Source organism: Dromaius novaehollandiae, chromosome 1 (assembly GCF_036370855.1).
Source record: "Dromaius novaehollandiae isolate bDroNov1 chromosome 1, bDroNov1.hap1, whole genome shotgun sequence".
Lineage (NCBI taxonomy): Eukaryota > Metazoa > Chordata > Aves > Casuariiformes > Dromaiidae > Dromaius > Dromaius novaehollandiae.
This window is the reverse complement of record NC_088098.1, coordinates 204,026,777-204,039,682: the sequence shown is the minus strand read 5'-3', so window position 1 is coordinate 204,039,682 and position 12,906 is coordinate 204,026,777. Positions and strand designations below refer to the sequence as shown.

Here is a 12,906-nt window from a genome sequence, read left to right as displayed (position 1 = left end):
GAGAAAGTGCGTCAGCCGCCGGGCCCGCAGCCGCGCTCCCTCCCCGCCCGCCCGGCCCCGGCGGCCGCCCCCGCGGGGCGCCAGGTGAGCGGGCGGCGGCCCCCACCCCCCCGGCGGCGCCGGGGTCGCTCCCGCTCCCTTCGCGGGCCGGGGCGGGGCGGGGAGGGGGGCCGCGCCGCGCCGGCCGCTCTTCCCCCACCCCGGCGCAGCGGGCGTGCCGGGCGCCTGCAAGTTGGGATGGAGCTTGCGGGGGAGCGAGCTCTGGTTGACTGAACTTCTCGGCGGCAGCGCCGCGCGGGCGGGCGCGAGCCGGGGCGGCGCGCCCGGGGCCCAGGGCCGGGCGCGGGGCACGGCGCGGGGAGCCCACGCGCGTCCCGGCGCGCGCCAGGCGCGGGCTGCGCGCGGGGGGGCGGGCAGCGCCCACGGCGCGGGGCGGCGGCGGCGGTGCGGGCGGGCGCGCGCCGGAGAGCCGCTCAGCACGGACTGCCTCGGTCGGATACGGTGCGGGCGGGCTCAGGAGGGGCGGAGCCGGTGGTGGAGAGTGATTCGGGCGGGCGTAACTCAGAACTTTTGTTTGGTGTGTTGTGCGAGTTAGTTTCCGCCGCCGGGACAGAGGCGCCGGCCGGGCTGGGCCGGGCTCGGGAAGCGCCGCGCGGCCCCAGAGTTGTTTTGCCAGTTGCTGCCGCCGGGTCGGTTTCCCCGCCGCGGGGGGAGAAGCAGCAGCGAGAGCAGGAGGAGCCGCAGCCCGGGGAGCGGGGCATGCAGGGCCGAGAATCAGGGCTGTGAGTCGCCGAGCCCCGTGGGGGAGCGCCGGGGGTCCCGCCGGAGCCATGGATCCTGGGCAGCCTCAGTCGCAGCAGCCGCCGCAGGCAGCGCAGCCCGCTGCGCCGCAGCAGGCGCCGCCGCAGCCCCCGGGCGCGGTGTCGGGGGCCCCGGCGGGCGCGGCGCAGCCCCCGGGCGCGGGGCCCCCTCCGGCCGGGCACCAGATCGTCCATGTGCGGGGCGACTCGGAGACCGACCTGGAGGCGCTGTTCAACGCCGTGATGAACCCCAAGGGCGCCAACGTGCCGCACACGCTGCCCATGCGGCTCCGCAAGCTGCCCGACTCCTTCTTCAAGCCGCCCGAGCCCAAGGCCCACTCCCGCCAGGTGAGGGGGAGGGGGCGCCCGGCCGCGCCGCGCCGCGGGGCTCCTCCCGGGGCGGGCGGGGGAGGGGTGGGGGGGCCGCGGCCGGGCCGGGCGGGAACCCGCCCTCCCGCGAGGCCGGGCCGGGCGGCGGCGGAGCCGAGGGGAGGGGGCGCGGGGCTCCCGGGGGGGAGGGGGGGTCGCTGCCTTTCTTCCTCGGCCGCCTTGTGGGGAGTCCCGCTCCCCCCTCCTCCCCCTCTCCCCGCCTGTTTGTTCTCCGCGGAGCGCTGCGGGGGGAGGGGGCGGCGTCGCGCGGCGCCTCAGGGCACTGAGGGGCGCCGGCCCCGCGGCGGGGCGGCCGTTGGGGCCGGCCCGGCCATCGGCTCCCCATGGGCCGGGCGGCAGAGGGGGGGGCAGCGCGGCGCCTCGCTGCGGGCACCGGCCGCGCGGATCTCGCTGTCTGGCCTAATCCCGCGGCGCCCCTGCGTGCCGGGGGGGGGAGGTAGGGGGCTGGGGGCCGCCCCCGGCACGGACGGGGCCTCGCCACCGTTGCGCCCTGCGCCGCGCAGGGTCCGTCCCGCCGTGAGCAGCGAGCTCCGCGGCCCGGCGCTTTCCCTGCTCGCTGGTGCCTTTAAGCCCGGCCGTGGCGAGGGTCCGTGGCGCGGGCCGTGTGCGCGCTGGGCAGACATGATGCGAGAGCTGAAGCGTCGGGTCCGTGCGCCGGGCGGGGGGGGCGGCGGCCTGGCGGCGGCGGCGGCGCGGGCTGCGCGGGGATGCAGGAGCGGGCCGGGCCGGGCCGGCGCTGGTCTTCAGGCAGAGACTTTTGTGCCAAGACCCAAATGTTGGTGCAAATCTGACTAAAAGTTAATGTTTAGGCTGCTGTTTCCAACTTTTTGGAAAGAGGCTGTGCCTACCGGAGTGTTTTTATTAAGTAATGAACTTTGTTGCTAAGCTGTAAAATAGGTTTTATTATTGGCTATTGTCACTTTATCTGTGTAGCCAGTAAGAGTGAAACTTGCTCCGTGTGCTGGTGCCTGCTACTCTTGTTGTTAAGGGTCTGTCAACATTTCCATTATTAAACTCCTGTTTTGAAGGATTTATAACTTGGCTTCAGAAGTTTACTCCAGACTGAACCTTGGCACATACTCTCTTAGCCTAGGAGTTAATTCATTTTCCAAATACTTGAAAATCAATCTGGCCTTTAATGCAAGACTGAAAGCAAACTGGAAAGGGGTGGGGCTGAGTTGCTTCTGTATTTTTGTTTGCTTCTGAGTTGCAGACCCTTGAATTATTGAATAAAAATCATATCGTTTCATCAGGATTAATAACATGCTGAAATCTATTGAGGAATAACAAAGTTATTATACAGCTTTTATTCAAGTTATGCAAGTTTTATCACCATTTCATTATGCACAGCACTGGTATACATTCATCTACTACTTGTTGCTGTGTCCTGTTAAATACAGTAAGTGCAGCTAAATGGCTCCCATTTGAAATACATTTAACTTCTATTGCGTTCATACACCGTGTACTTTTAAGCTTAGCGTTATCTAGCTTGTGTATATTACTCTACCTCTATAATGCATACAGCTTAGTTGGATTATTGTTCCTTGTACCAGTTGGTGGCTCTTAAAATATAAACTTAAAAATCCAGCTGAAACTAGAAAATCGTTTCATTATTGACTGTCTTTTAAAGTGAGGCTGTCTTAATTTTCCTTTTTTGTTCATTTGTGCCATAAAAGTGTTCTGTCTAACAGAAAAAGTCTTTAGGTTTCTGTAGTTCATTCTTTCTGTTTTTCCAGACTAAAAGCACCTCCAATTCAAGCTTTTTGCTCACATACAGGCTTAATGAAACATAGCAATGTCAGTCTCCATAAGAATACATAAATGGCGCCTCATGAGTGGTGCAATACCTTGTGTAGAGAGGTGTGGCAAGGGCTGATATATGCAGCTTATTGTAGGTGTCCATGTTGTTCTAATGTATCTGCAAAAAGAGTTAATTTGTGAATATACGTAGAAGTCAGTATTATTTGCACCCAGTTTTCAAAGCTGCTTTTCTGTTTTGTGGTGGACGCCTATCTGCTGACGAAGAAGTTCTATGTACTTATGACTGTCAGCTTTCTGGTGAGGAGTTTCATGAGTCATTCTGGTGAAATAGTTTGCCAGAACTTTGCTTTGGATAAGGCATGAGCGTTTATAAGCCACTCATACCCTTGAAGTGTGGTTTGTGTGAGGCTTAGGAAGTTTTGCCTTCAGTCTTGTATAGTTCCTTTATGGCAGAATTCAGCAGTTGTTCCTCCCTTGGAACTCCCTGGTGTCAGTGGGCAGAGTTCTTTGTTGCTGCTCTCCTTGTGTCATCGTTTAAACCCGTGTGGAGGGTGTTTGGGGGGGGGGGGAGGGGGGGGGGTCTTTGTTCTTTTTTCAAAAGGAGAGTGGGAAATAAACTCCTCTAGTGGAAGGTGGGTGTGATGGTAATGGGGTGCAGTTCAGTGATGAGCTATGCAATATTCTGTATTAGGTCTTCTGACTGGGGACATGTTTTCTTTAAACTTTTACTAGGTAGTAGAAAGAATTTTAATTTTCAAAATAAAACTAAATGCAGTTAGCAAATACTTGCAGTTAATGTTTTTTGACTTATACAAGAGCTTTTGTGACGCTGATTAACCAACCTACTTTGAGGCTCTTCTGAACAGCAGCAGCTGCAAAATAAACAAAACTTTACAATGGCCAACTTACGAATTTCTCTTGAAAGATTCCAGTAAAGTAAAATGTCTTCCAACAGATGCATTCTTGCTGAAATATAAAAGTCGTAATGGAAATAATTTCACTCCTGACAGGCCAGCACTGATGCAGGGACTGCAGGAGCCCTGACTCCTCAGCATGTCCGAGCTCATTCCTCTCCAGCATCACTGCAGCTGGGGGCTGTTTCTCCAGGGACGCTTACACCTTCTGGAGTAGTGACTGGTCCTGGAGCTCCATCTTCTCAACATCTCCGCCAGTCTTCATTTGAGATCCCTGATGACGTACCTTTGCCACCAGGTTGGGAGATGGCTAAGACACCATCTGGCCAGAGATACTTTCTTAAGTAAGTAAAACACGTTTTGAATTAGCCATATCTCTGTGTATTACAATCTTTAAATTTTAGTTAAATTCATTGTGTTTAAAATATGTATTTTAAAAGCATGATCCTGATTTTCAGTAGGAGAGGAGATCCTGTCACTTCAGTATTTCTCCCATTTCAACTCTCTGCCATTTCTGAAAATTTTTTTATCCTATCTTGTTCTTAGTTGAAGAATCTTGTCTGTTATATACTAAAATTTAGTGAAATGCACAGGGATTTTTAAGCAACGTAGCTGTTGGATTTGTTGGATCTTGCTAGAGTTTTCGTTCAGGTCGAAATATATTTTGCCTTATTTTTTTATGATACACCTATGAAAAAACAGAGTAACTTTGGATACTATTGGAGTGAGAATATATCAGAAAGACTTAATTTTTTTAATAAGTGCAGTGGTGTGAGGATGTAGTCAGAATATTTCTGCCTACTCTGTACTCGTGAGGAAAATAATTAATATATGCATTTGATTGCAGTACTTGGGTCTGTAACTCCTAAAACTTATCTATGTTCCCTGCAGTGAAAGGGAAATTGCAGAACTTTTATTGTTGTTTCTTGTTCCTACAGCTGTAGCTTTTCATGCAGTGAAATTAGTATCACCTTTTCTATAACTGAAGAAAGGTTACACATGCCAGCCATCTGACACGTAATCCATCAGGGAGAGAATTTTCTTTTATGCTGTGTAGTTTTCTAAAACAGCAGGAGCCTGTACTCCTTTCTGAAAGTGTGCCCACCAAGACACATAATTGGCCCTCAAGTATTTTTATTATATTTTGAATATCTTATTCAACTGGAGGGCTCTAAATAATCCATTATATGTCATTTTCAGGGCTGGGAGAGGGGAGGAGCAACACTATGTTATTTATATAAAACATGTTTCAGCCAAGTAAAACATCTGTATTCTTACCTTTCTTGCTAAAACATCATTGTTATTAATATGTGCATTTGATTGAAGTATTTGGGTTTGTAGCTTTTAAAGCTAATCTATGTTGTCTGTGATGAAAATGGAAGTTGCCAAACTCTTAAAATTTCCTTGTTCGTAGAGCAGTAGCGTTTTCACATAGTGAAATTAGCATCACTTTTTTTTCTTTTAAAACCGAAAGGAGGTTACAGAAGTGGCAGTCGTCTGACATTATTTGAGCCTGAAAGTTACTTTTTGAACACCATCATTCTATGTTAGGAATGTGAAAATGAGCATTAGCTAAAGAGGTTGAAGCTGCAATATTTTTTGTGTGAAGTTTAACAAATAAATGTATGCTAGAATGTGAGATCTTCAGCGGGTGTAAACAGAATTATTTGGAGCTATGTAAGTTTATATCATATGAAAACTGTGGCTCACTGGGCCTTGAGAAAAGCACAGAATGAGTTTAGAAATGAAAAGCAAACTTTGTTTTGACTATGCCAGTGAGAGCTCTTAAAGAATAGCTTATAAAACATGAACACTATGTATTTGATTTGTAAGTTGCACTGTCACAAGTGTTTATTTTTGCTAACACTTCAGGTTTTACAGAAAGAGTATAACTGTTTAAGAGATGCAGAATGTCTTTATACTCTTATAATTGATGTTTTAATTATGCTCACTCAGGTGAAAGCAGAGGGAAGGATTTGATCTTGGAAAGCTTTTCTGTAGTTTCATTATTACCACAGAAAATCTTTTCCTTTTTTTTTTTGCAAGTTTTTTTGTCCTTTCTTGGTGTCCTGGTATCCATTTCAAAGGGTCAGGTTTCAGCAAGAACAATAAAGAGCCTGAGACTGGAAAGTACACACAAGTCTGGCAAACTCATCTGCATGAGCAAGATCGTTTGTTCTCAAGCAGACATCCAAAGTAAATGATTGAAAGAGCTGCTAGCTGTGAAGGATGTGTCTTGAAGAGGAAAGGAGTGGAAACAAACCAGGTTGTTAGGAAGAAAAATAAAGGCTGTACTTTTTGAACCTCTCCCTGCTGGGTCACATGCTGACCTTGGGAGATTTTAAACAGCTTAATGGGCTGTCTTCTTTTGGCTTTCCTTGGGTGATGCTGTGGTATGAGAGCGTCTAATGAGGACAGTTCTGAAGGCTGCGTTCACACTTGGAGAACATTTGTTGTTCTGAAAGGTGGTATAGTACTATGTACAGGTGAGATCCACCTACTTCATTGGAGTTCATAAAGATTTATAGAAATGATAGATTTCAAGTACATGAACAATGTTTACTTCGTATGACTAAGAAATTCAAAGAAACTTAAGAATTACTTCTAAGAAATGAAGTTATATTTCAGAAACTGCTTACAGTAGCTTTTTTCAATGTCAAGTTCTATCTCATACCTACAAGCCTGTTAAAACTAATGTCTTGTCCAGCTATACATTAAGCTTTTGCTGCAAGCGTGAGTGAGTACTCAGATTCCTGATGCTAATAAATACGTTTAACGTGCTTCGTTCTACCATATGCAGATTTTTGGTCTCTATTCCAAGTAATCAACTTTTTTGTTGGGTTGACTGCACTGCTCTTTGTTTCCATTTGCTCTGTTCTGTAGCCACTCCATGAACAGTCTGGTAATCAGGGTCTAGAAAGATCTTTGCAGAATAGGTAACAGTATTAGATTTTTTCCAGATGTCAGTAAGCCTTATGGCTATAGTTATCGTAATATACTATACTGCAAACAGAAAAATACAAAATTGAGTACTGTACTTAATCAGTGGGTCAAGCATTGCATGCATAGTAGTTCACACAAAGATGAAAAAATAGCGTGTGGGGGGAGAAAATATCTGTCTGGTCAAATAACTGTGTGTGTGTACACACGACCAGGCAAATATTTTATATACACACCACACACATGCACATACATACTAAAAAGAGTGTGAGAGTAGTAGTGTAGGGTCTGATCCAGAATTATTCTTGTAAATCAACCTGTCATCTAGATAAATAGACCCCTTTATGTATGAATGCCCAACATATGATTTGCCAGAATTCCACTCATTAGTGTTCATCTCACTGTTATGAGTAGGACTCTTGAGTATAATTTTCCGTTAGTGAAAATGCAGATCATTTTGAGCAGTGAGTTAAGACATGCTTGCTACAGCTGGTAAAACTGATTTTTTTTTTTTTTTTTTTTTTTTTTTAAATACTGAAATTGCTACTTAAATAGAGCTCATTAGTTAAGACTTGCCTGGTTAGTAAGTGGTCATATCTGAGTCATCTGAACACTGCTGTGTGGTAAACTTTAGCCCATTCTTAAGCATGCTGTAAAGACGACTTACTTGGTTTCTGGGGAGATGTCATCTGCATTGCTATTTAACCACTTCCTGTTAGCCAGCTGCTGGTTGACATTTCAGTGAACTATGGAGAATGACTACTGGATCACTCTCTGGGCAAAAGATAATATGCCATAGTAGTAGCAGACAACAACTTGCAGAAAGAAAAAGTCTGTTCAAATTTGGCTCAATTTTAGAATTAACATTGTATCATTTTAACTTTCTGTTACGCTTTTAATTACTGCAAAAGTGGTGTAATACCTCTTCTCATCTTGAAGTGTGAGGAGAAGTTAACAGATTGTCCAGCAAACAGTCTTGTAATTACTTTTCCTACAGGAAGTAGTTCTTGCAAGCAGTTTATCAACAACTTCCTATTTTTTCTGTGAAGTGTTGAATGACTTCCTGAAGGAGGCCAAGGTGGTTTTCATTAGTGTCTGTGGGTATGTTGGAGGTGTTTACCCATCTGGCAGAAACCTTAAAAATGGATTATTGTTACACAGTTAAGTGCTTTGTAAAGAGGTATGGATAGGTGTTGCTTTGGATATTGTGAAACCAAATCGTTCTAAGGTAATGGGGTGGTTTGTTGCTATGTGTTTTGTTTTTTTTCCTCCTGTGATCCAATGTGTACAAGAGATTATTTCATATATGAAAAAATATGCAAGTGTTACATTTCTCTCACTCCTATCTAGAACCCCCAGCATGCCTACCCACCCAGTAACCTCTGTTCCCTTTCTGCTCTCCTCCCCACCAGCCAAAGTAATCTTATTTTTCCAGGGCAAAAAATGTTTATTGGATACTTTGCTGCCACAGTAGTATATATTTTACTAAATGTCCTAATTTACTGGGGAAATGCACATTCAGAATTACCATTTTATGGGAGTTCTTATGTTTTTGGTTCTATAATTCAGGCTTGCTTGGCATTAAAAGAATTGTGGTGTTAGAGACCAAAACTGCAACCATTTCTTTTGATGGGTTTAACGACAAGCAGTTGAAGATTTTGTTTGTTTAGTTTAATTTGTAATAAGTCCAATAAAATAATTTCATTTTTACATTGATGATACTTGACTATTAAAATATTCATAAGATCAATACTCTACAAAAAAAATTCCATGAGATCTGTGCAGGGGAAAATGCATACTGGCAGTTTCAGAACATAGCTAAGAAAAGAAGTATCAACTCAAATGCTTTTAAAGTAAAACACACTGTGATATGTTTTTCACAATTAAGATTTTTGGTCTTGGAGGACGGTCATAGTTCTAAGCACATATCCTTCCTTCTACCTCTCAGTTGAACAGTGTTTAAATCTATCCTGTGAAATGATGTTGATATAAACTGTCTTGAATTTGGAGTCATACTAAAGGTTTCCATATCTTTAAAAGGGAGAAGGAACGGGAAGGGCAAACTTGGCTATTTGTGGTGTTAGTGAGCCTGAGCCAGGAGGGGGGTGGAAGTGTACCTGCAGCCCTCTGACGAGAGCTTGCAGCTAGCTTAGTGGGTGGGCATAAGTGGAAAGAACGGCACACAATGCTTTACTTGAGTGTTTGGATTTGTTTTGTTTAAGAAAAATTGCAAATGTATTGATGGTGTCCTTGCATTCAATACCCTACAATATAAGATAATTTTAAAAAGTTATTCAAAAAACAGTTTAAGAGATGTGATTTAACTACATTTTTTTTACCTTTTCATTAATATATTTTCATTTTGTTTATAAGTTCATTGCTATTAGTTTTCTTCAGAAGAAAAGAGCACTGAGGAAAAATACAGATAATGTGGTAGTTAATTGTAAGATAATCAATTTAAAGTATCTCTCAGGATTTCCTTTGGTATTTTTAATGGGCTGTTGATCTGTACCTTTTTTAATTCTAAGATAATAATCAATTTAAATACCCCTGAGCATTTTCTTTGGTATTTTTAATGGGCTATTAAAATAGTCATAAGATCAATAGTCTGCATCTTTTTTCCTCATAAAGGTTTTGCCTTTCAGTGTATATCTCATAAAAACAATCTTTGTGCTGCGTAGCGTCTGATTCAGTGCCTATTGAAAATTTTCCATGAATTCTAAAAAGCAGCAGATCAAGCCTTTATTGAGAGCTAGGAATGCTGTAGGGGAGCATAGGCCAGCTGTAGAAAATATAGCTTGATGAATATAATTCTTACAAATCTAAATAAGGTCCGAGTACACGCACTTGAGAGAGAAAGTACTGGCATACTTGGAAAAATAAGATTGTATTAACACCGTTTTCATTAAGGTGGAAAAACATGGCTGTTTCAGTTGGCAAAGGTATAAAACTAAACCTTTCAACTTCCTTATGGATTTGATCAAAATTGCTTCTGATTTAGTTGTCGAGAACACCAGTGCAGTTTTTCTTTATATACTTTAGATCTCTAGTACTGTTTTACAGTAATGCTTTCATATCTCCTGTATCAAATTTAAGATCAGTTTTATCTTACTGTGGTTTGAAGTACATTGTAATATGTTAACAACTGTAATTGTCACATAGATCTTTACTTACTGGTGTTTTACAAGAAGAAATCTTGGAGTCTCTCTGATCAGTACTAAATAATAGGTAGGAAGAGGCTTCTCATACAGGATTAATTTTAAAAAAAAGGATATTTGAGAAGATGCTTCTGCTATTCTGCTTATTAAAGATTGGGTCAGGCTGTGTTTGCTTAAAAGTACTAGTAACATGAAGTTTGTGTGAGCAGTTACTGCCACCATGGAACCACTTCTGTTTGCTCAGGTCTTGACCTCTTCTAAAGACAAACAAGAATCTGATATAAATCAGGATGAGTGTCTTCTGGGCTCCCTTATCCCTTCCCCTTTCCTCTTCTGAATGCTAAAGATGACAAAGAACTATAGCTGATTTTCTTTTTTTTGGTAGTCATCTGGTTTGTAGCATAGGGGAATCTGTAACCCATCAGTCACATCATGGAAATTGCCACTCAATAGAAATCAGTGGGGAAAGAAAAAAAAAAAAGGGATGTGTGTTAATTTGGAAGTTCCCATGGAAGTAAGACAGGCATTACCCCCCCCCCCCCCAAGTTTTTGCAAAAAATATTTCTAATGGGTAAATGCAGTTAAATTCTGACCAGTGGCATATGTGGCACAAATCATACCTATTTATGCAAGTTTCATGTCTTATTGCCCTATCTTTTCATTTCTGGAAAGAGGCAAAACAGTAGCTTTAAAATTCCAAATATAAAACACTTTTTGCTCCATTTCCCTTTACAATTTTGGTACAACAGCTGCAAACTCTTAGAAGCTGACACAGAGCAAGCAAAGTGGATTTTTTCACTCAGTTTATCCATTTTTACTTGCAGAGAAATTAACTTAGCACCGGGTGTGCTGAGATGTAACTGCAGATCTAAATTGGGTCACATGTAAAATGAAAGCAGAGTGGTTGTTCCTAGTTTGCTCCCAAAGAAACATTTCCACATATCAGACATAAGGAATTACTGGATGATGCCCAGGAGAACAAGATGTGTTACTCAGGGCTGAGATACAAGATTAACTATTGAAACTAGTCTGCTACTAACTACAAGCAATTTCTATCAGGCTCTTAGTTTAGAGCAGGATCCTCCCCCTCCTCCCAGCTAACCAACCCCTTCCCCCCCACCAAATGAGGTAAACAGCTATAGAGAGCTGTCGGCCAAAAATAAAGATGTTTCTCCTCTTTTTATATGTGGCCAGACTGCTGCATGTGTTTATCTTTGTAGCTGGGAATGAATTCAGATGATGTAATTAGATTTAGTTTAACCTTTTGAAACAATTCTCCATATAATTTTGTGTTCTCATATTTTGGCCAATTCCAACATATTTACATTTATTGTTTGTACAATACAAACACGCATATGCAGTAAAATTCATTAATGGTGCAACACACAAGCTTTCAATATTTGTGTAAATATTGCCCCCTCTTTTAAGGTGTTCGTTTGGGGGGGTGAGTTGCTTGTTTTTAAACAGGCTGCCCAGGGCTACGTAAACCCTAAAATTTAAATGATTCAGTCTCTTCCTTTTGTCAATTCTGAAGAAAATTTCACTTGGTTGAATGCAGGAATTTTGCAGGGGACATCTGTGACTAGTAGTTCTTTGCTGGGAGCCCCTAGGACATGGTCAGGATAGCACGTAGTTGCCCTGAAAGAAAGGCTGAAATGTCCGTAGGAGAAACTTGACAGCCTGGGGATTTGCATAACATGAAACAAATTCTGGGGGAGGAGACTGTACTGGAATGTTAACAGATAGATGCCATGTAATGACAGGGCATCCTCTCACAGATAGCTTGCTAAAGCTCATTTTATCTAAGGGTATATTTGGAAATTTACCAGGTGTAATATGTTTTTTGTTAAGCATTTAAATAGGAATCTAGAGCATGGGAGAAATCTGTTGTTGTTATGAAAATGGTATCTATTAGCTATTTTTGCTAATGAAAACTGGAGTTTTTGGAGAACAGGTGTTTTGAAGTGCACGACTAGACTGTGTCACTGTTTCATGGCCTCCTGAAGTGCTTCCCGAAGTCTGTTTTAACACTGGGACTTGCTCAGCTGGTGTCTTAGCTGGCTTTTAACTAAGCTACTGCAGGCTGTGTTTCAGGCAAGTATAGCTAGGTTTTCTAAATTGCTGGTTAAGTCAAGCTAATAATTTAAAGTTGCCTTATGAAGTAAGACCTTTACCATATACTGCATGTCAGTCATGCCAGTTGCTAGGGAAACAAAGCTGTCCTGAAAACAGTCTTGGACTTTGCTTTAATTTCTCTAACGAGACTTTGCTATGTCATGTTGAAAGACCAGATCTCTCTTGTTGAGCCTCTTGTATGCCATTTGGTTACTTAGATCAGTGTTAGCAGTAAGTTTAGTTATTGATTATTACACTGGGGTTGTGAAGCCTATGTTTTTGCTGAACTATTTTATAGCAAAGTCAAGTAAAGGTCATTCAGTATTGCTAGTTTATCTCCAAAGGGTTCTGATTTATAGAGAGCTTTGCTTGAAGTCTGTCTGCACTATGCTGGAGTTTACTTAAATAGTATTATTGCTTTAAGAATGCCTTTCCCTTTCTAATTAACTATTGTAACTGAAATGTTAAGTAAACTTTTTTCCTTTTCTGGATATGTTGCAAAAATTACACATTTGTGATGTAATAAAACATTATCTGAAAGCAAACAAACATAGATTGTATAGCCAAAATGGAGTTCTTTGGGTAAAGAAAAAATCCCAGCTCACTAGGTGACAATCTTTTAATTTAATATACAAGCTATATTTTCTCAGAACTTCTCTTCTAATTTATTGTTCCTATTTCAAAAGCTTGGTTGGCCATTCGAATCCTCTGTGATTACTTTTATTGGAACATTCATATAATCTTCTTAGAATGATGAGAAGTAGAGTAAAAGACAATTTTTTTTCATATTTACTGAGACCTTTGATAATATAGTTGATAGATCGATAT

General features: G+C 43.2%; 1 protein-coding gene across 9 annotated transcripts in view; it reads left to right on the top strand.

Annotated features, from left to right (window-relative positions):
• Positions 1-503: 503 nt before the first annotated feature.
• The window catches only part of YAP1 (Yes1 associated transcriptional regulator), a 92,617-nt gene continuing 80,214 nt past the window's right edge, over positions 504-12,906 (top strand). For 2 of the 9 annotated variants that reach the window (XM_064505095.1, XM_064505096.1), the window contains exons 1-2: positions 505-1,148; positions 3,962-4,209. In XM_064505095.1, the coding sequence (XP_064361165.1) occupies positions 831-1,148; positions 3,962-4,209 (566 nt within the window). In that variant the 5' untranslated portion in view covers positions 505-830. Of the gene's footprint in view, positions 1,149-1,962; positions 2,590-3,961; positions 4,210-12,906 lie in introns of those variants that run through there. The other 7 variants (XM_064505097.1, XM_064505091.1, XM_064505094.1 and 4 more) reach the window with 6 other exon arrangements.